Raw genomic sequence first — 21,404 nt, forward strand, 5'->3', positions numbered from 1 at the left:
AACCTTCAAGTAGCGAAGAAGATTTTTGCCGTTTGGGGGCAACCCTGTTGCGATCTTTTTGCTTCTCCCTCAAACGCCAAATGCGACAATTTCTTCGCTCTACTTCCCCCACCAGGGGAGTTCCCGAGGGATGCTCTGGTGCATGCTTGGCCTCCCGGTCTCCTTTATGCCTACCCTCCACTTCCTCTGATGCAGAGGTTTCTGCAGAAAGCCAACAGTTTGGGGAGCAGAATGATTCTCATTGCCCCATTCTGGCCTCGACAACCTTGGTTCGCCTTCGTATGGTCTCACAAAATCAATCCACCATGGATTCTGGATCCAATTCGGATCTCATCTCTCACCCTCTGGGAATGCCAGTTCCCAATCTGCGGACCCTGAAGTTGACAGCTTGGCTGCTCCAATTCCAACCTTAATTAGGACTCCCGGTATCTCTTCACCGGTCAAAGCAATTTTGGTGGCTGCTCATAAACCTTCTACCAGACAGGTTTATCGGAGTAAATGGAAGAGGTTCTCTATATGGGCAGGGCAGAGAACAGTGGATCCCTTTCAGCACCTATCTCTGCGGTGCTAGAATTTCTAACAGACCTCTTTCATCAAGGGGCCAGTTCTTCCACGATTAAAGTACAATTGGCTATATCGCATTATCATATTGGACAGGACACAGCTCCTTATGACAGCGAAATTATGCAAATCCTTTCTCAAGGGAGTTTTTTTATTAAGACCTCCAGTCAAGGAGGTTGTACCGCCTTGGGATTTGTCTTTAGTCCTGCAGGCCCTTACTGCTCCTCCCTTCGAGCCTGCAGCTTCTGCTGATTTAAAATTCCTTTCCTGGAAGACTGTCTTTCTGGTAGCTATCACTTCAGCCAGACGGGTGTCTGAGCTTCAGGCTCTTTGTGTCAAACCGCCTTACCTTTCTTTCTTCCCTGATAGGGTGTGCCTCAGGACCAATCCATCTTTTCTTCCGAAGGTCTCTTCCGAATCCAATATTAACCAGTCAATCAATTTGCCTGTCTTTTTTCCCAAGTATTCAAACAAAGGGGAATACAAATTGCATTCATTGGATGTTCATAGACAATTACGATTTTATATTAACAGGACAGCTGGCCACAGGAAATCAGATCAGCTGTTCGTCTCCTTTGCTAAATTTGCTCTGGGTAAAGCAGTGTCTAAAGTCACTCTGTCTAAATGGATTGCTAATTGCATATTGCAGGCATATGACACTTCAGGCAGACCTGCCCCTCAGAGGGTTACGGCTCATTCTACTAGGGCAGTTTCTACGTCAGCCTCCTTTAAGTCCCGTGTTTCGTTGGATGATATCTGCTGCAGCTACTTGGGCCTCGCCTCATACTTTTATTTCTCATTACAAGGTGGATGTTGTTTCTAGAGGAAGAGCATCCTTTGGCTCAGCGGTGCTCGGAAAATCCTTCCATGATGGCGCCCAAGATTCAGGTAGCTAGGGACTCTGTCCCACAGGTTGCAGACGAATGAAGTCTTCCTACTTCAGATTTAGAAGTTATGTACTCACCATAACGTTCCATCTGAGTAGGTGACTTCATTCGGATGTAACTATCCCTCCATCCCCCTGACCTTTATAGAGCGAGTATTTATGCTGTTTTAGTATACTGTGGTCAGTATTTGAGGCAAACTCAATCTGAGGTCAGTCAGGGCTTGGCAAGGGGTTATGGGTAAGAGGGAGGAGCTAGGAGCTCGGAGCCTAAGCTTTTGAATTGCCGGCTCGGATCCGAGGTCGGATCCGATACCCACAGGTTGCATCCGAATGAAGTCACCTACTCAGATGGAACGTTATGGTGAGTACATAACTTCTAAATTCTGGTTACTTACTATACTTGTAGAAAGTAACATCTAGGAAGTTAACCATATCACTCATATTAACATCTGTTGTTAATGGTGCATAGCATTCCTTTAAGAGTTTTGTTACGACATCCAGTTACTCTAGTTGTTCATTATATTAGCATAATGTTAGTAAAAAGTCTAAAGCTTATCACATTACTGAATTCATGCTGTTTAACAGGTTGTCATTTTTATATGCTAAATATTCACATGCATAAGTGTGTCCCATAGGGTGCCTTTTGAGAACCCCCTATCTGCAGAAAATGATCATCATATTGGTCACTGCCACAGTAGGCTTAGCTATATGGGTTATATCCTGCCAAGTATATAAGAGATGGCCAGCTTCCAGAGCTTCAGGGTACCTTCCACTCACCCAAACTGTGTGTGGCAGCTTGAGTTGCGCTGACTAAAAATCAAGTTTGGGCATTGAGCCCTTCAGAGCTTTATTGCCCATACCTGTCAACTGTCCAGATTTTCACAGAATTTCCAGATTTTTGCCTCATATTTTTGGTCTATTCCTCATAAAATTTGTGGTTTTCTGGCAAATCATTGGGGTGATTTGAGGATTGAAGTCACTAAATAATGGTATATATTTGAGTTTCAGACTTCAAACCTTTCAAAAAATGTATGTTAATAGAAACTCTGTTACTCTAGTAACTTTCTAAGTTTATAAAAGCAGTATTTAAAATGTGTTCCTATTTTTGGGCCTTTGTTCCCCCCATTTCATCAGGCTTTGTCCTGATTTCTTGCACTAAGACGTTGAGAGGTATGCATACTGCCCCTAAAGAGTGTGCTCCTCTGAGACTTTTGAAGAGCGACATTTGGCTTGTGTTGTTCCTCTGCTGGGCAGCGAAATTCCCTTTGGAGGTGTCTTTTTGTAAGAATATTTTTAGAATATGCAGGTGTTTTCAATGGGACAACATTGAGGTTTCTCAGTCCCACAGTAAATTTTGTGAGTTGTTTTTAGCAGGAATTTCCCGAACTTGCACCTATTCTTCCAGTTCTGTCAGCTTTGGAGGATGTGTGAGTTACAGCCTGCTGCCCCTAAACAGTACATAGGATGTGTAAAGATATTCAGTCTTTTAAGTTTTTATACGTTTTTCCCAAACCTGATTCAGCAGCTATAGCTTTAGCTAATTTCACTGCTGCTAAGCACTCGGTCAGTTCCAGATCTAAGCTTTTTGATAAGGATGGGAAGATTATTGATACGTATAGGGGAAAAAAGTGTATGCTTTTTCCAACTTTGATTTTCAGAATTATGAATTGTCTGGCTCATGTTAAGGTTTGTTCTGACTAAATGTGAAAGTGTGAAGGATGTTTATCTGCAGTTTCTTGTTATGAAAAATCTGCTTTAAATAATTTAATTTCTTCTATTGTTCAAGTCACTACTCATCATAAACAGTGCGTGTATGACTCTTGATAATTCTTACAGGGATTTGGCCACAGGTACTGTTTTGAGGAAGTTTCCATAGCTGCATTCTCAGAATTTTCCAGTTATGTAAAAATGAGACTGTAAATTCTCCTTTGGACAGAGATTTATTTTGTGGCCCTTCTGCTGCAGAGGTGATAAAAAAGTGTCATGAAAGGGGTAAGCTGATACAAGGAATCTCTAAGGTTTTTCAGCCCTCCTTTTCCAGGTTTTCCAAGGGATTCTGTAACTCTTCGTGCAGTTTTAGTAAGAAACAAAATATAGTCTCAACAAAATACAGGTAAACAGACATTTAAGTAGAAATGGAAGGGGTTTTCACGAAGATTTCTGGAAATATCAAAATCAAGGATAGTCCAATAAGTCAGAATGACTATTTAAGAGACTTTGATCCCCCTGTGATGACCGTGCCCTGGCCCAGCAATCAAGGAGCCTCAATCCTCACCACTAACACCAGGGAGGTCATCTCCTAGAAGAGGAAAGGATAACTAATACACACAGTAAAGTACAATTTCCCTTAAGTGCACACAGAGATCACAGTCAGTCTGGGGCTGGTTGCTCCCTTGCTCTCCAGGTCCCCAATAAGACTCCCCACTTGCACAGCTATAGGGTCCAGATCTCAGCCTAGCTGGCAAGCTAACCTCCAGTACCCTCTCTGTCCCACCAGTGCATTGTGTCCCTGCCCAGGTAGCTCACACACACACCACACTTTGAGATAAGTATGTATACAACTTCACAGACACTCCTGGGAAAGGCTGACACTGATTCTCCAGCTGAACCCCTTTACCCAGACTATACAGTAGTAATTTCTGCCACCACCAGCTTAATAATTATCAGCTACCCAAAGGCCCTTGAAAGAGGGTGTCCAATTATTACTGTGCAATATTATTATTCAATTAGTAATGTGACTATTCAGTCTAAGGCTTATTAGAGTGGCCTATTACAATAACCTCTATAAATATGCAATGTAGTCTAGAGCCTATCTCTATACAAACTAGCCACAGGTAAAGGTTTTTAAAATATTTAATAATAAATAATTAAAACACAAGACAATACTACTACACCACAGAGATATCTAAGAGTTCAGAGATCACACAGAAACTTAAAATATACAGTAGGACAGGTCTGATGTCAAAGAAAAACACTTAATCTAACTTTCTAATCTTTAGCTAATGTTAAGAGAAAATATAGTGCTATAATCCTTCTTACATACATAAAGAGCATAAGCAGTACTGGGGTTGATGGTCCAAGACAAAATGCTGGCAGTCTCTCACTGAAGAATAGTTTTTAAAATACTAACAAACAGCTCTGCTAAGGCCCTCCCAAATTCCATAATTTTGACACTTAGGTTTTCCCAGTGTTCACATTTATTTATTTATTTATTTTACATTTGTTGACCGGGATAGTCTAACTGGATGCATGTCTATTTTCAGCAGAGGCCCGGGGGGATAAGCTCCACTTAAAAAGATTAGCATAAAATGATTAACATATAAATGCATGTACAGAAATTATTTGCAGATTATTACATAACATTTCAATCATTGAATATAAAAATTATTACAGAACATTAGATAAATTTGCTAGAAACTCTATTCTCAAGGAAATTTTTTGTGGGTAGAATAAGGAACAGATATGGATTAGTCCATGAAAGTAAAAGTAATGGTAGAGAAATACTGGGTCAGCAGTGATGATGATAGCAATGCCATTTTTGATTAGTCTGAGTTTGTACAGGGGCATAACCAGTGTGTTTTCAGGTAAAGTTTCAATTGTTGTTTAAATAATGATAGAGGACAGTGATGTCAGTTCATTTGGAAGTTGGTTCCAATATTTTCCAACAGCATTAGAGAACAGAGAGTCACCAGAGATATTGTTGGATATACTTGTGGATACTAGTAATTTCTTGGATGAGATTAAGGTATTAAGGTTTTTATATGGGGTAAAAAGGTTTGATAGTATTGGAGTTCTAGTTATGGCCAGTGGTAAGTTGGTTATAATGGAGCTGATTTTGTAGCTCAAGCCAGCCTAGTTGTTTCAGATTATGACAGTGGCGGGTCCTGAAAGAGGAAGATGTAGCAAATCTAGCTATGTTATTATAAGAGTTTGACAGCTTGTTGAGGTTATTTTTAGTCAGATTTGTGTATATGGATGAAGCATGGAGGAGTGTGGAGATTAAATGTGTATGGGCTGGTGGAGTAAGAAATGGCTTTATCCTATAAAGGGAGCCCAGTTTCCTATTTACAGTTTTTATAGTATTGTTAGTGTGAGTTTCATAGGTAAGCTTATTATCTATTGTTATACCTAGAAGTTTAGTGGTTAGGTCTGGAGATATAATGGTACCATTACTGGATAGGACTGAGAAGTTTATTGGGCTGGACTTGCGGGTGGGTGTGAAGAGCAATAGTTTTGTCTTTTTGGGGTTCAAGAGGAGGCATCATTGTAAAAACCAGTTTTCTACTATAGTAAACATTTTCTGGGTTAAGGACTAGAGTTCAGATGAGGATTTAGATGAGCAGATGATTTTAGAATCATCTGCATATTAAATACAGGTAGCTTGAGTAATTGCTAGATGAAGGTCATTTATATAGATTTAGAATAGGAGGGGACCAAGAATTGAGCCCTGAAGGACTCCTAGTGTAACGGGGAGATGTGAAGATAGGTTATTGTCCCAAAGCATAGCTTGTTGTTTGTTGTTAAGGTATTATTGGAACCATTGAATAACCAGTGAATCTAGGGAAAGAGATCTTAGTACATTTATAACTAAATGGTGGTTTACCATATCAAAATCTTTGGAAAGGTCAATAAAGAGTGCTGTGGAGAGGATGTTGTTATTTTTGTTATGATTGATACTATCAGAGAAGGATGGGAGAGCAGTGGTAGTACTATGAAATGTTCTAAAGGCGTGTTGGCAATTTGCAAATAGATTGTTTTGCAGTAAGTGATCTAGTAGTTGTTTATGGATACATCTTTCCATTATTTTAGCAAAAGGAGAAAGTAAGGCTATTGGGCGGTAGTTGGAGTATTCGTTAGAATAGCCACCTTTGTGTAGGGGGATGATGTGTGAGATTTTCCAGATGGCAGGAATACTTCCTTCTTTTAAGGTTCTATTTATCAGGATTGATATGGGATAGGCTATAGCTTTGGCAGCTTTTTGGAGATATTCTGCTGGTAGTTTATCGGCTGATGGGGTTGATGGCTTACGTTTTTGTAGAAGATTACAGATAAAGGTGAGTTAGTACTGGTTGCCAGTGGAATATAGGGATTACATCATCTTGACACTTAGTCTGGAAGTTCCCAGGCAAACAGACTGCATTATCTAGCAAGCTAACACCTGCTCAGGAAACTACAGCATTAAAAGACATTTCACATGTATACTCTTAACAATTATTCCTTAAGTTAAGACAATAGAAAGAATGTGTTCAGCCAGACGCTTCAGCACCACTTTTTTAGATAATTGTAACTTCAAAGAACATTTAAAATGCTTGGCTTGATTTTCCTTTCAGCAGATGGCAATGTTGCAACAATCTTGAAGTTCACATTTTACAGGGTTTTCTTTCATTTAAAAACACAAGCCTGTATTTTACATTTATTTATACAAATGATAGAATTTTGTTTCAAATTCTATTTGACTAGGCTGGCAGCCTTCACCCATCTTTCCCCAATCTTCACACCCCCTTCCACCCTTGACAGCCCATTTTTCTTCTAGGTGGTCTGAATCTCCACTTTTATCTTTGGCAAAAATAGTTTTTGACAAATGGGTTCTGAAAATCATTCTTCAAGGTTACAGATGTCAGGGGTAATTCTTCATCCTCCAGACCAGACTCGTTTGTTTCTAACTGTTCTTCATCTCATGCTGTCCTATAGAATGATAGAAGCATTTCCACTTCCCAGGTGAGAAAGTAGTTTTATTCAAGGATGTTTTTAGTGCCGAAGAAAGAAAATGCTTGGGTGACCAGTTCTGGATCTTTCTTTCCTATACCTGCTTGTGATAGTGCCCAAATTCAAAATATCACTTCACAACATGTTACCTGTTCTTCCTCATTCAAGTTTCCTTGTAACATTAGATTTAAAAGATGTCTATCATCGCATTCATATTCATTCAGACATCAGGGATTTCTTAGGGTTCTGTGTGTCTGGATCACATTATCAGATGTTCTTTGTGTTTCACTGTTGCAGTCATCACATTTGGGTTATCTCTGCCAGTGGGCTGCAACAGTGAATACACTTGAGCATCTACATTTATAGTAAATGTACACAACTGTACTTTCTCTGCCTTATCCTTTGAGCTTTCCATGGCATCAACAGTGTTCACAAAGTGTCTAACCCCAGTTAGAACTCCTTGCAGACAATAGGGTATCCATATTTTTCCATGTTTAGATGACTTGCTTGCCTTTGCAATGTCATTTTCAAATTGTCAGGAATCTCTGTTGGATGAGAGATCTCTGACATAACCTGGGATTCCAAGAGAGCATTTAAAAGTCTTTCTTGACTCCTTCTCATAGCATTGTTATTCTGGTATGTTAACTAGACACCACAGTTCAAAGGGATTTTATTTCTCAGGAAAAAATAGATATATGTCTAGATCTGTGTCTAGGGGCTATCCGCTCAGACTGTGGTCACTGCGAGGGAATACCTCAAGATTTTTGGTCTCATGACTTCTGTGATTCTCATGGACCCCCTGGCAAGACTTCACAAGAGAAATATACGGTTGTATCTGATGTTACTTGGGTTCCAGCATCAACACTTCTTGTCTTTGTGGATCCCATTGCTGGGGTTTGTCAGAAGAGAAATCATTTGGAGACAACAGGTATCCCTAAATCCAGGTATCCCCTTCTTCCTCCCTGTTACAAAGCATTCAGTCACCACACATACTTCGCACTTTGGGGAGCAATTTCAGGAGGGATGAAAGTGCAAAGTGTGAGAGACACCAAGGACAGACTCAAACACATAAAAGCAATGCTTTCCCTATTCAAGGCACTCAACTGTCTGATTCATCTCTAGTCACTAAGACCTCTCTAAGTTATTACAGACAATACCACAGTCATATGGTACTTCAACAGGCAAGGGGGAAAACTACTTTGTACCCCATGTGCAGACTAGCCATGGTAGCTTGGGATATATTTTCACAGCACAGTCTCACTCTACAGGCATCCTACATTCTGTCACAGTAAAACTGTGTGCCAAAAAGATGTGCAGGACAAGGGCCAACACTCATGAATGGAAACTAGCTTAGGAGTATCTTACAAGATTTGATCCATATTTGGGGAGTTCCTGAAGTATCCGTCTATGCCTCCTCTTTGAACAATAAGCTTGCACCATTCTGCTACAGGACCTCATACAAAAAGGAAGACAAGATGCCTTTTCTTTTACTTGGAGAGGAATGTTCTTGTGTATGCTTTTCCACCCTTTCCACTAATGTCCTGGGTACTTCTGAAGATACAGGAGAAATCCCGCAAGATCATTGTGATGACTCCCTTCTGGCCCAGGCAGCCATAATTCTCCTTTGTTTTGGAGATGGCCAGGAGTAATTATCACAAGCATCCTCACAGACTAGGTACTCTCATACAAGAACAGGGGTATTTGTGACCCACCCTGTCAGCAGTCAACTTCAGTTGACTGCCTAGACGATACAGTCTTAATTCCATTTAGACTCCTGTTTACTGAGGACATGCAACAGGTACTAATGAAGACAAGAAAGCCCGCTACTAGAAAAATCATATATTGGCAAATGGAAAAGGTTTTCTAGTTGTGCTGACAACATAACCTGCACCTCTTCGGGTCTAGTTGTTTTGTGGTTGTACAATATTCATGTGAGTTACTAGCCTATGGCCTTTCTTACTCATCTAACAAGGATCATTTATCTGCCATTTCAGCATTTGCTAATGGATCCTCCTCTTTCAGTGCATTCTCATGTCAAAATGTGTTTGAAAGGGGTTTTGCATTAGAGGCCTCCAAGAAGACGAATGACCCTCTTTGGAATCTTAATTTTGTGTTAGATAAGCTAACATTAGATCCATTTGAACCAGCTTACCTGGCTGACTTAAGGTTCTTAACATGGAAAACAATATTACTTATTGCTCTGACATCTGCAAGAGGGGTATCTGAGTTGCAAACTCTTATGGGGAGCTAGTCCTAGCTCATTTTCCACGACGACAGGGTTTCTTTGAGAACTAATCATTATTTTATGCCTAAAATGGTATCAGAGTTTATGTTACACCAAAGTATCTGTCTCCCCATTTTCTTTCCTGAACCCAAAAATGAGGGAGAAAGGATTCTCCACATCTTAGATGTCCACAGACAACTTGGGTGCTGTCTTGACAGAACTAAATCTTTCAGCTGTTTGGTTCATTTGTTTGTTTATTGGGAAAGTAAGAAGACGGATCAACATATGTCATAGCAGACTATTTCCAAATGGTTATCTAAGGCTATGACCTTTTGTTGTACTCACTACAACAAAACTATTCCAGGCAGGATCAAGACCCACTCTACCAGGGCCTTGGCTTCATCTATGTCTTTCTGAAAAGGGATGGATTCTAGAGTTAGTTTTGAAGCTGCTACTTGGTCTTCTGTCCATCCCGTTACAAAGCACTATAAACTTGATTCCTTCTCTATGTCTAAATCAGATTATTGGACCATTCTCTGGGGGCTCCTGGATACTTCTCTTTCCACCTGACAAATGTAGTAAGCTAGGATAATCTACATAAATTACTAAGGCTACTGCAGCAGTGATCAATATGATGAATATAATACAGTTGTATAAGTAAACTTACCATATCAGTAGATGTTTTGAGTGATCACTGCCTGCAGTAGCTGCTCCCTCCTATCAATCCCCCTTGTTTTTTTGTGTCCTGTTTATGACATGGTGTGGTTATTTATTTTTTGTTCTTCTAGCATTGTCCTTTCAGGGCTGAGCCTTCCCCCTCTTGTTGGCAGTAAAGTTCTGAAAGGCTTGGCACCCAAACTTATCTTTTAGCCAGCTCAGCTTGAGCTGCCAGACAGTTTGGTCATGTGGAAGTATCCCTGAAGCTTTGGAAGCTGGCCAGCTGCTGTATCTGTGGCAGTATTTAGCACATATAGCTAGGACTACTGCAGTGATAATTCAAACATCTGTTGTTATGTGAAGTTTAATTATACCACTGTACTTTCTTCACCTGCCATGACCCTGTTGTTTGTTAGCACAAATTCTACTAGCACCATTATCATTTTTATAAAGGGCATTTATATTTGTAAATACCTATAAACTTATTCTGAGATGTTACTATTACATAGTAGGACCTCTAATAACACTAATATGTCATTAATAACTGCAATAAAATCTGTACTAAGTTTTTATATGTAGTTTCATCTTTTAAAAGGCAAGCCAATGCCATTTTATAGTGGTCTATATGCATAACTGTTGTTGGCCTCTCCCTTATCTTGCTTTTTTATTGCTAATTGTTTCCTCAACTCCAAGCTGTTCAAAATCTGACTCTCATTTCTTTTCAAGGCATTAAACCTCTTAGCTTTCTCCAGATTTATTTTTTTCACTTCCAGATATTGTTTGAAATAACTGAACACTTGGGTAGAATGGTAATGTAAAATATGACTTTTTGGAAAATGTCACTTTTAATGAAACTATTTATGTTAGTGAGTCAGAAACTGCTTCAGATACAGAGGAAGAGCAGGATCAGAATGCCGAGACAGTACTTAAAAAGACTTAGTGAATGAAAGTGTTAATGACAATAGACTCAAGTTGCTTTCGCTGCTGCATGTGTCTTACTCTGCTGTTGCTGTTTTTGCACTTTTAGTACCTTGTGCCCTGATCAAAACTTGAAAAGGTAAATGGGCTAGCCTGTGCACATCAGAAAAAATACATTAGTAAATATGCATGCATAAGCAGAAAAAATAGGTGTTAATTTATCGTGTATACTGCACAAACTAAATAAGTGAATTGTTTCATATTTATTGTGCACCGGATTATATTTTTAGATCACCTCAAAATGAGAATGCTTATTGCATATTATTTTCATGAAGCAGGATTACTATTCAAACATAAATAGTATAATGATTTTGTCATATTTATGGCTATATTTAATTTGTTTTACTCATTTATCTTTCAGATTCGTTTAAAAGGTTCGATGGTTTCATTATCTCCTTTTCCGGAATCGCTGCTTAATTATTGCAGAATTAGTAAAGGATTCTTTAGACGTGGACACAGTGGAGACTGCCAGCTTGATAATGTATCTGTAACAGTAATAGGTGTGTAACCTTAAATGAATTCTTAAAACCAATACTCTGGTTACTTAGATTCAGTTAACACTCCATGCATAAACGGCAAGATAGCATCCATGCTGTCCTCAGAAATAATGTTTTGTTTGATTGACCCGTTGGACAGTCATTTCTGTTTTAGATTTTGGTTCGATTTTCTGCTCCTGTGTTAGTGCTGTATATTACAATCATTAACTTACAGAATTTTCTGTAACTTTTCTCTACACATTGCATAATCTGTCATCTTCACCTTAAACCCTGCTGCTTCTGTTCTTTTCGGCTGAGTAGTTATACATTTCTGTTGATTACTAACAGTGCTTTTCTGCATAGCTAGCGCACAGAAAATAGATTCTGTTTGGGCTGTGTATCATATGGTCATTGTCCATTATTGAACACTCCTCACAGTCACCAGGATGAAGCTTTTGACAAGTTTTTCATTACTATACTTTGAGATCCTCTTCCTTCTATCATGTTTGAGAAACACCCTTAAAAGAGAATGATGGATCCTTTCCCTCTGTTCTGTTCCAGTATTGGGTTAAGCTTACCTAGTATTCATTTTCATAGTGTACATACTTTTCTTGTTTTAAGGAAATGTTTTAACAGTTTGACTAGAAATTTTTGATTTTCTGCAGTGATCTACTGATCACTTTATCATGAATTTGTTTTGGTGCTTCTCGTTATATTTTTTTCCATATTTCATACCACATTTTCTAGGTCTTAACAGTGGCTGAAGCATTGTTTAGTAAGTGTCACTACTGGTAAAAAAAAAAAAAAAAAAAAAAAAAAAAAAAAAAATGGCACCCAGAACCATTACTAAGGCTTCTTGCACTGCTGGGGGAAGCGACTCTTTCAAAGACTGTGATATCTACAAGTCCTTTAACTTTACAGCAAATTGTGAAGGGGCAGATTTCCTTATTTCCTTAGAAGGAGGATTGTTACAGGAAGGATCATTTCCTTTTATCTTCACTGAATGGGAAGCATCTCTTTACAGTGCTTTGCTTTCAGGGGAACAGCATCAGAAGTTGTTAAATAAAGTTAATATTTGTCTGCATTGAGGAAAAGCCCACCCCCCCCCCACAGAGCCTCCTGTTCGATCTGCACGGGCTTCAACCCTCGCACATTGATTGACAGAAGGAATAAATTGATCTTGAAGGGCCTTCTTTCTTCACCTTCCCTCCGAGGGCTCTGCTTCTACTTCTGCTTCCTCCTCCACCCCGGCCTCTGGGACTCAACCTCCTGCCAAGAAGGCAAAGGACTGGGAGAAGCACCGACATAAAGAGCGGGATAGGCCCAGGAAGTGGTCCCTCGACTGAGCCCCCAGCTATGACTCACCCGGATCCTAGACCGAGCTCCCCTCAGCTCCGGTCACCCTGCTTCTCGCTGGAGGTCTCTCAAGGCCGATCACAGTTATCGGCCTCTTGAGGCCCGTATCCGTGACTTCCTCCATCCGGTCCACCCGCAGTTTCTGGAAGCTGAGGTGGACAGGATTATGCAGAAATTCATCCGGACCCAGACTGATATGGGAATCTTGCCTGCTCCCTCCCCTTGTGGGGCTGGGAGCATGCAGTCTGCCTTTCTTCCTATTGCTCCTTCTCCGATCCGACCTCTGGCTTTTGAGTCCTTGGATCTGAGACGTCTCGCTGTCGAGGGGTCCACACCGATGGTACCAGGTACCTCAGTGCTGACCATTGCCCTGAGTGGTTCGGCTCTGACTAGCTTGGAGCTGTCTGGTTCTTGGAGCTGTAGCCTCTGCGCCGGATCCGAAGGAATGCCATCGGCTTCAAGGTTTTCAGGGTTGGCCCCTTCCACTCAGAGCCTCGATGCCTGGAGGTTCAGATCCTACTCCCCCGTCGACTCAGAGGCTTACAGATCCAGCCATGGTCCTAGCTTCCGGGATTCATTCTCCCTCTGCTTTTGACATGGTGGAGAGGGTTCTCTCAGATCCCTTAAGACCCTTGACGTTATTGTCCTTTGAGTCTGTCTTGGCTCCCTCTCTTTCTGGTCCAGAATCTACCATCCTGCCTCCTCAGGGACAGCCTGTTGCCTTTCTGCCCCAGGAAGACCCCCCCCCGGGAATGGCCAGAAAATTCTGAGTCCTCCCCAGAGACCCTTCCTGAAGAGCTCCCTTGGAAACATAAATGTAAAAGGAGACACTTGGACTCCCTTCCGGAGTCCCTCACAGAAGACACCAACTTAGAAGAAGGGGAAGGTTGCCCCTGATCATCCCCAAATTATGTCTCTTTTGGAGACATCATGGAAATCCTTCGCCAGCATGGAGGGGGTGGTCTGTCCATTCCGCATGAGTCGGTGTTCCTGGAGGTGTTTGGCACAGGACCCTCTACCTCCTGTGCGTCCCCTCCCACGGATTCCCATGTGGATTTGATTTCATCTTGGCATGGAAGGAACCCGACATGGTGGAGCCCATCCCTAAGTGACCTGATAAAATTCTAAGTGTACCTTCTGACAAACAACATTGGTCTAAGTGATCCTCGGTTGATACCATGGTGGTTGCAGCAGCCACAAAGAAAGAGCTCGCTCAGGAGAGCTCTGCGGTCCATCCACCAGACTGAGAGTCCCAGGCCGTGGAACATTTTGGGAAACCGGTTTACTGTTCAGCTGTGTTTGCTGTATGTGCGCTGAACTACATGCCACATGTGATCATTCGAATATCTACTCTTATGGTAAGTTTACTTACACAACTGTACTTTTGACATCAAAGTAAATAAGTTTGGTTTAGTGTATCTATCATACAGACTTTACTGCATATCCATGGACATTGAAGGGCAAGGTGTCAAAGGCCAGGTGCCTTCAGGGTCTGGTCATATAGTAAAATTGCTTATTGTTTACTCTGATTGTGTCTTGCTGTACTTCTAAAACAGAATATTGCATTTTTTGAAATGTTTGACTTGGTTTGGGTAACAAAATGTATTTGTATTGCCTGTGTGTTTTTCAGTACAAAATTGAGAATTTGGTGTGTGCAAGCACTCTGTATACTGGATTATGCTACTTTAAATGAGGATTTACTTATATATGCACATAAACAGGCAGGGAGCATGTAATTCATTAGTATATGTCCATCCTTTCTATGTTTCAGACTTGGTGCTTTTCATATATGTATTCAGTCTCAATTCAGAGTCATTAATTAACTAATGTGTGCTTTACATTATCAGATAATCCATTTTATAAATTAATACATCTGTTAGACCCCTTTGTCTGTATTACGTCATCTTCTGTGCCATCACTTCAGGCCATTGCACCCTAATGCAGCAGTAGTGCTTCACAAACCAGCCGTTGATATTGGCAGATGTTTGTCTTTCTAGTTTTGGTGTTAATTATTTACTGTTTTCCGGCTGATGTAACAATTTTAGGTTTCAGTTTGCCCTGCAACATTCTTGAGCATAAAGCTTTTAAGAACATGTTTGTTCAAAGATGGTCTGGAGCATTATGTTTTCTAAGTATTATTTTTTGTGTGTCTGCTGTTTTGCAGGCTGTTTCAGAGAACTTTGTGCTTTATGTTGGATGCTTCACGTTCGGGATATGCTGTGCCACTGTTGCAGGCAGTATCAAACTGCAAGAGAGCTTGTGAGGACCCCTCAGGTATCCTAACATGAACATTATCGTATTCAGAATGTCATAGTTTGGTTTCAGAATACAGTAAATCTTCTATTACTGATGTAGTGTACATAATTATTTGTAAGTATATATATTTTTTGCTTTGGGTTACTAGGGAAGACACATTATAGTAGTGAAGTGTAAAACCCATTGAAGTCCCATCTCACTCTGATCTGTAGACTCTTAATTTCAGCATTTTACCGAAGTGTTTAATCCCAAAGGATTGAGAGTCAACACCCCCTTTCTTTTAGATAGCAAATGACAGGGTTGTCACAGGAGATGAGTGAGTTTGCCAGCCATCACTGCTAATCACAGAGGCATACTTAGCTTGAATAGGTTCTGGCCTTGCCTCATTATGTGCATCATGCTGACAGTAGAAATTAGATGCATATCATTGTTTAGTGGTAGAGGCCCTGCCCTAACCCAAGGAAGGATACACCCCCTTAGATATGTCTGTTTACCTGATCTTGCTATCATTCTGTCCAATGGTGTTCGTCAGAGTCAAATGATTGATTTTAACTCCACCAACATCCTCCCTTGACCATGATGCCTCTGGGGATAGGCAAGCAGGCTTAGCCTATTTATTTCTTCTCTCTCCATTCCAGTTCCATCAGGTGTCTGATTTACTAACTGAGCCTGGATTACCCGAGTCACACTTAAGGCCCAATGTACACCATGGTGCTGTGGAAGCCAGGCTTGTTCACAAAACACAGATGTTTAACACTCATGTGGCTAATAAATAGTATGCAGCTGCTTGAATTTTCCCCATTAGATCATTTTGCCTGTCTACTGGGGATTTCCCCTTTACCTGTGATGGTGTGACCTTGGAGTTGGTAAATATAGGTAGTCAGAGGTATAGGAGGATTTGCCCCATATAAAACTGTTTTTTTTTTTCTGTTTTTCTGGTTTGGAATGGTGCTGACTTTCTTGAGGTTTCACTTGTTTGTAGTCACAGTTTTGTGAATTGATCACAAATGAGTTGATGCCTTGGCAGGGAGCCAGAACTGGCAATGGTAATTGATAAATATTTAATGTTCACATTTCTTTCAGAAAAGGGTGCTACTCTATTAATGCATAAATAAGTATGCATATTATTATTGTGTTTGAATTGAGTTCTTTTAAAGATCACTGGATACTTCAGTTTTATGGAAAAACATACATTGTTTTGTTCTTGTTCTAGGATCATGAGGTGTGTATAGAATATGATGCTTCTGTAACTGAACATTGCTTAAATGCGCTGGAGTGGGCTTGTCGTATGCTGCCTTTCTGTAGATTTATGAACATTGAAGAAACTGTTCAAGATATAATTCTAAGCCTTATTGGAGAACTGCCTCCAGTTGAGAAGGTAAAAACAGTCTCCTAAGATTTGTAGTTTACAGTCTCTCTCTCTCTCTCGTGTATACATGTGTATATATATATATATATATATATATATATATATATATATATATATATATATAAATGTTTGTGTGTGTGTGTATGGGTTCCATTCCGCCATTCATTTGGTTAAAAAGTATTTTCGTTGAGTACAAGTTACTCTGCACAATACATTGATAGCTGAATTAATTGGTTTATGCTATGGCTGATATACATATGGTTAGCTATAGCAGAAATATTGGTGATTCACTTTGGAAGCTTAGTGCATCCATGAAGTGTGCATTATTTAAGATGGGGACAGAGTCCTGACATCGGAGAGTGGAAGCACCCACATAAAACATAATTCCTGAATTGTTGCTATTGCAGGTTCCTATAGTGCAGCATTTGTTTTTTATGTAGATTGTTATTTGTGTTTTAATGTATATTGTAGTTTTGTTTGGTAGGTGGATGTTTGTTAATTTAATGATTGTGTTTGATCGCAAATTTAAAGCATAGTATTTACATTTGTGATCTTTGTAGTCCAATGATTTTTTTTCATGATGTAATGTAGTTGTTGATCATATAGTTTGATATAGTATGTATCAGAAATGGCAGTTGTCAATGTTTCATAATCTAATCAATGTGTTCACAAGCACATATGTGAACCATACCTCTCAACTTTACAGATTTTTGCAGAATGTCCAGATTTTTGCCTCAGATTTTTGGTCTGTTTTTAATAAAATTGTGTTTTTCTGGCAAATTAGTGGTACATAATTAAAGACTGATGCACATTTTGAGTTTCAGACTTCATACCCTTTAGAAAATTCTTGCTAATGCAAAACCTGTTACTCTCTCAACTTTCTAAGTTTGTAAGAACAATATTTAAAAATGGTCCCTATTTTTGGACCTTTGTCCCCACTTTTATTGATGGCTTTGTCTAGATCTCTTGCTCTAAGAGGTTGAGAGGTATGATGTGAACATCTGTATATATGTTTGAGTATGCACACATGAAATGTATATAAGTAGTACTTCATTATTATTAATCCTATAAATGATTCATTGTTTATTAATGTATTTTGTTGCAACATTTATTTTCCAAATTAGTTTAAAAAGACTTTGGTGCGGTGTACCCCAGGAATCAGTCTTGGGGCCTCTGATGTTTGGGATATACTTCTCAGAGGTGCAGGCTAAATCTAGTGGGCTATGGCTGACCAAGTTTGCAGATGACTGCAAGCTGGGTACTGTCATCAATTCCCCTAGTGATGTGGACATCCCCCAAGAGGGTCTCACCCAAACAAATGACTGGTGCCAGAAACATGGCCTCAAACTGAATGCCAAAAAAATGCATCATCATCCCTTTTGGGGAGAATGATGTCCCCACAAATTATCAGATTGATAAGGCACTAAGCACGCAATCAGTCATGAGGGACTTGGGAACCCAGATTGATAGCAAACTGACATTTGGCCACCATATTACCTCCGTTGTACAGAAAGCTTTCTACATGGCCCACCTCATTAGTAAGGGTATCTCATCCAGAGACAAGATGGTCATAACATCCCTGTATTCTTCCCTTGTAAAACCGATTATTGAATACTGTGCCCCTTTCGCCATGTACCACACAAAGCACATGCAGCAGCTGGAGACACCACAGAGATTCCTTACCTGGAGAATCCAGGGCCTCAAACATCTACCCTGTACAGATAGGCTAAAAGCCCTGTCCCTCTGCTCAGTCTCTTACATACTCCTCAGAGGTGACCTCTGTCTGGCCTTCAAAGCAATCTCAGACCCCCACCCTGATGGAACTGCTGCATATCCGCAAGTTCCACTTGAGTAACCCACATGCGAGGCCGCAGCCTGGTCTGTGACATCAGTAGGACTTGTTGGTGGGAAAGATTTGTGTCCCAGAGACTCCCCCTTTTGTGGAATAGACTCCCTCTCCACATAAAGCAGAGTACCTCATTAAACCTTTTTAAGTGCAACCTGGATAACTGGATGGGGAACAGAAAATACACCCCTGGGATTCCACCTATGTCCCTGCTGGACAGTGGCATAGGGTGCTGACTTGTTGGAACATGGGCTAAATTCTTTGCTAGGCTTGTAAGGGCCTCAGGGTCAATAGTCTTGTAACTTCCTATGATCTTTCCATGAGATATTTTGCCAGTTATGTATTTTCAACATACAGAGGTATTCTAGAGCTGCAGTTCAGTGATTTTATTAATTTATTTAGTTAGTTATTGGTACTTACTTGTTAAGTGGGTAGGCATGTTATGCACAAGTGCCTGTGTTCCATGGAATCACGCAGTAGGGAATTGGAAACTGAAGGAATCAAACCGAAAATTGTACAAGTGCCTGTGCTCCTTGGAATCACGCAGTAGGGAATTGGAAACTGAAGGAATCAAACCGAAAATTGCACAATAAAGCTTAATCCTATGCAGTAAACTCCATAATGAGAAGTTATTACATTGTCAGCACTCCTTGTATTCATTTTTTTTCTCTTGATTGTACAATCTGTTATCCCCCATTTTCCGAACACCTGTATAAATATTCCAATGACAAACTTAAGTACAGTAAACACAGTTTGAACATTTGCTTTCATTTAAAAACTGTCACAGGGAGTTTCATTGTTTTTTATACTGTTTTAGGTGGCAGAGATTTTTGTGAAGGCTTTTCCTGAGGCTGAAGATGTCCGGGTTCCACTAAGAGATAAATATCAGTTCCTATATCAGCGTATCCGGCATTCACTTGTGAAAGGTATTTGCATTTATAAAGTAATGTAAAAGGTATAGTAGGTACAGTAAAATGGTAAATATCATATAACAGCTAAACCTCATGAGCTGATCTTTTCTTAAAATTAATGATACCCTCTATAGTTGGGAAAGAAAATTGAAGTAGGTGGCTCAGATAACTTACATATGAAAAAGTATCAAACCTTGCATTGAGAGAATCTAAAATAATTGTAAAATTAGTGCATAAAATCTGTATGCATGTGTGTGTGCCAGATTTACTGTGTAGAAAACATGATGAAGTAATGAAAGCAGTAAACAAAGGTGCAAGAATTTTCAATTGTTTTAGAATGCATATGGAAGTTTAGACAAGATAAACAAGGACAGTTGTTATTTAGTCAAATACAGCTCTTTTTGACCCAAAGGATTTTAGCATGCTAGGCCTGTCTGTCAAGAACTGCTTCTTTAAGTTCTTTTTATTTTATTTATTTTTATTTTACATTTGTTTACCGGGAACGTACGACTAGACAACAAGTCCATTTTCAGCGGAGGCCTGTGGCGAAAAGCTCCAAGACATAATATGCATAAAAAATTAGCAAACTTAGCCACTTAACATTTTACAAAATAGAGGATACATAACATTTCTTTAAAAAGTAGACAGATTACAATGTATAAATATATGCACCATGGAAAAAGTTAGACTTGTAGTTAGAACTATTAGTGAGTATAATAAATCTTGCAGACAGGCTTATTTGAGCAGAATACTTTGCATTCAGACTTTGTAAAAATACAGTATATGCAAGCTTGAGTGTGGAAAGAAAGTTGAAGAGGGTAATGGGATTTACTTTTAGAAAGTAAATGGGCAATTTGGAGTGAGGTAGATAGAGATAGGGTAATTAAGAAAGATGAATTTGGTCTGGGGCAGTAGTTTGGGCAGCCTGTTGGGTGAATTGGGGATTTATCTTTACTACTTCAGTGTCCATCCACTTTAGTTTGTATGCTCATTCTTCTTTTGTCTTCAGTCTGTCCGTGCATCACTTTTTTCTCTGTTGAATCCTGTGTTCACATTATATGGTCAAAGTATTGGAGTTTTCATTGTTCTGTCAGGCCTTCCAGTGAACTGTCTGGATTTATTTTCTTAAGTGTTAACTAGTTCGGTCTTCTTGCAGTTCATGGAATTATAAAAGGTTTTCTGTAACACCAACACAAGGACATAGCTGCAATTGAATCCAATTTTCTTTTTGCCAGGGATGCATGCATATTCTGCTGTTTTACAGTCCCCCTCATTTTAGTTCTTATACCTGCACTACTTCTAGATCCCCTTCTGGTAACAGTCATGAAACTGGATCAGTCATATGGTCATAGGAAGTTACTAGGCTATTGGCCTTGAGGCCCTTATAAGCCTAGCTAAGGGTTTAGCCCATGCATAAACAAATCAGCACCCAATGTCCCTGTCTAGCAGGGAGACGGGTGGAATCCCAGTGATGTTTTTTCTACTTCCCGTCCAGTTATCCAGATTGAGCTTAAAAAGGGGTAAAGAGGTACTCTGCTTGACATGGAGGAGGGAGTCTATTCCATAGATGGGGGACTCTCTGGGACGCAAGTCTGTCCCGCCAGCAAGTTCTATTGAGGTCACAGACCAGGTTGAGGCCATGTGTACGGGTTACTCAAGTGGAACTTGACTTGTGGATATGCAGCAGTCCCATCAAGGTGGGGTCCGAGATCGCCTTGTGTGCCAGACAGAGGTCACCTCTGAGGAGTCTGTATGAAACAGAGTAGGAAGGATAGGGTTTTTAGCCTATATGTGTATGGTAGATTTTTGAGGCTCTGGATCCTCCTGATGAGGAACCTCTGTGGTTTCTCCAGCTGCTGCATGTGCTTTGTGAGGTGCATGTGGAATGGGGTATTGTATTCAGTAATGGGCCTTATAAAGGAAGAATACAGGGATTTTATGACCTCCTTGTCCCTGGATGAGATACCTTTACTGGTGGGCTATGTAAAAAGCTTTCCATACAATGAAAGAAACATGGTGGTCAAAAGTCAGGCTGCTATCAACCTGGGTGCCCAAATCCCTCACGACTGACTGCATGCTTAGAACTTTGTTATTAGTGTGATAATTTGTGGGAACATCTCTCTCCCCAAAGGGGATGATGATGCATTTTTTTGTATTCAGCTTGAGGCCATGTTTCTG

At 40.1% G+C, this 21,404-nt stretch overlaps 1 protein-coding gene across 1 annotated transcript in view; it reads left to right on the forward strand.

Annotated features, from left to right (window-relative positions):
• The window catches only part of CPLANE1 (ciliogenesis and planar polarity effector 1), a 4,248,669-nt gene that overhangs the window by 2,195,204 nt on the left and 2,032,061 nt on the right, over positions 1 to 21,404 (forward strand). The window contains exons 20-23 of the mRNA XM_044076333.1: positions 11,374 to 11,512; positions 15,009 to 15,118; positions 16,314 to 16,478; positions 19,133 to 19,241. Coding sequence (XP_043932268.1) covers positions 11,374 to 11,512; positions 15,009 to 15,118; positions 16,314 to 16,478; positions 19,133 to 19,241 — 523 coding nt within the window. The remainder of the gene's footprint in view (positions 1 to 11,373; positions 11,513 to 15,008; positions 15,119 to 16,313; positions 16,479 to 19,132; positions 19,242 to 21,404) is intronic.

The sequence above is a fragment of the Protopterus annectens genome, chromosome 1.part0 (assembly GCF_019279795.1).
Source record: "Protopterus annectens isolate FY-2018-M chromosome 1.part0, PAN1.0, whole genome shotgun sequence".
Lineage (NCBI taxonomy): Eukaryota > Metazoa > Chordata > Ceratodontiformes > Protopteridae > Protopterus > Protopterus annectens.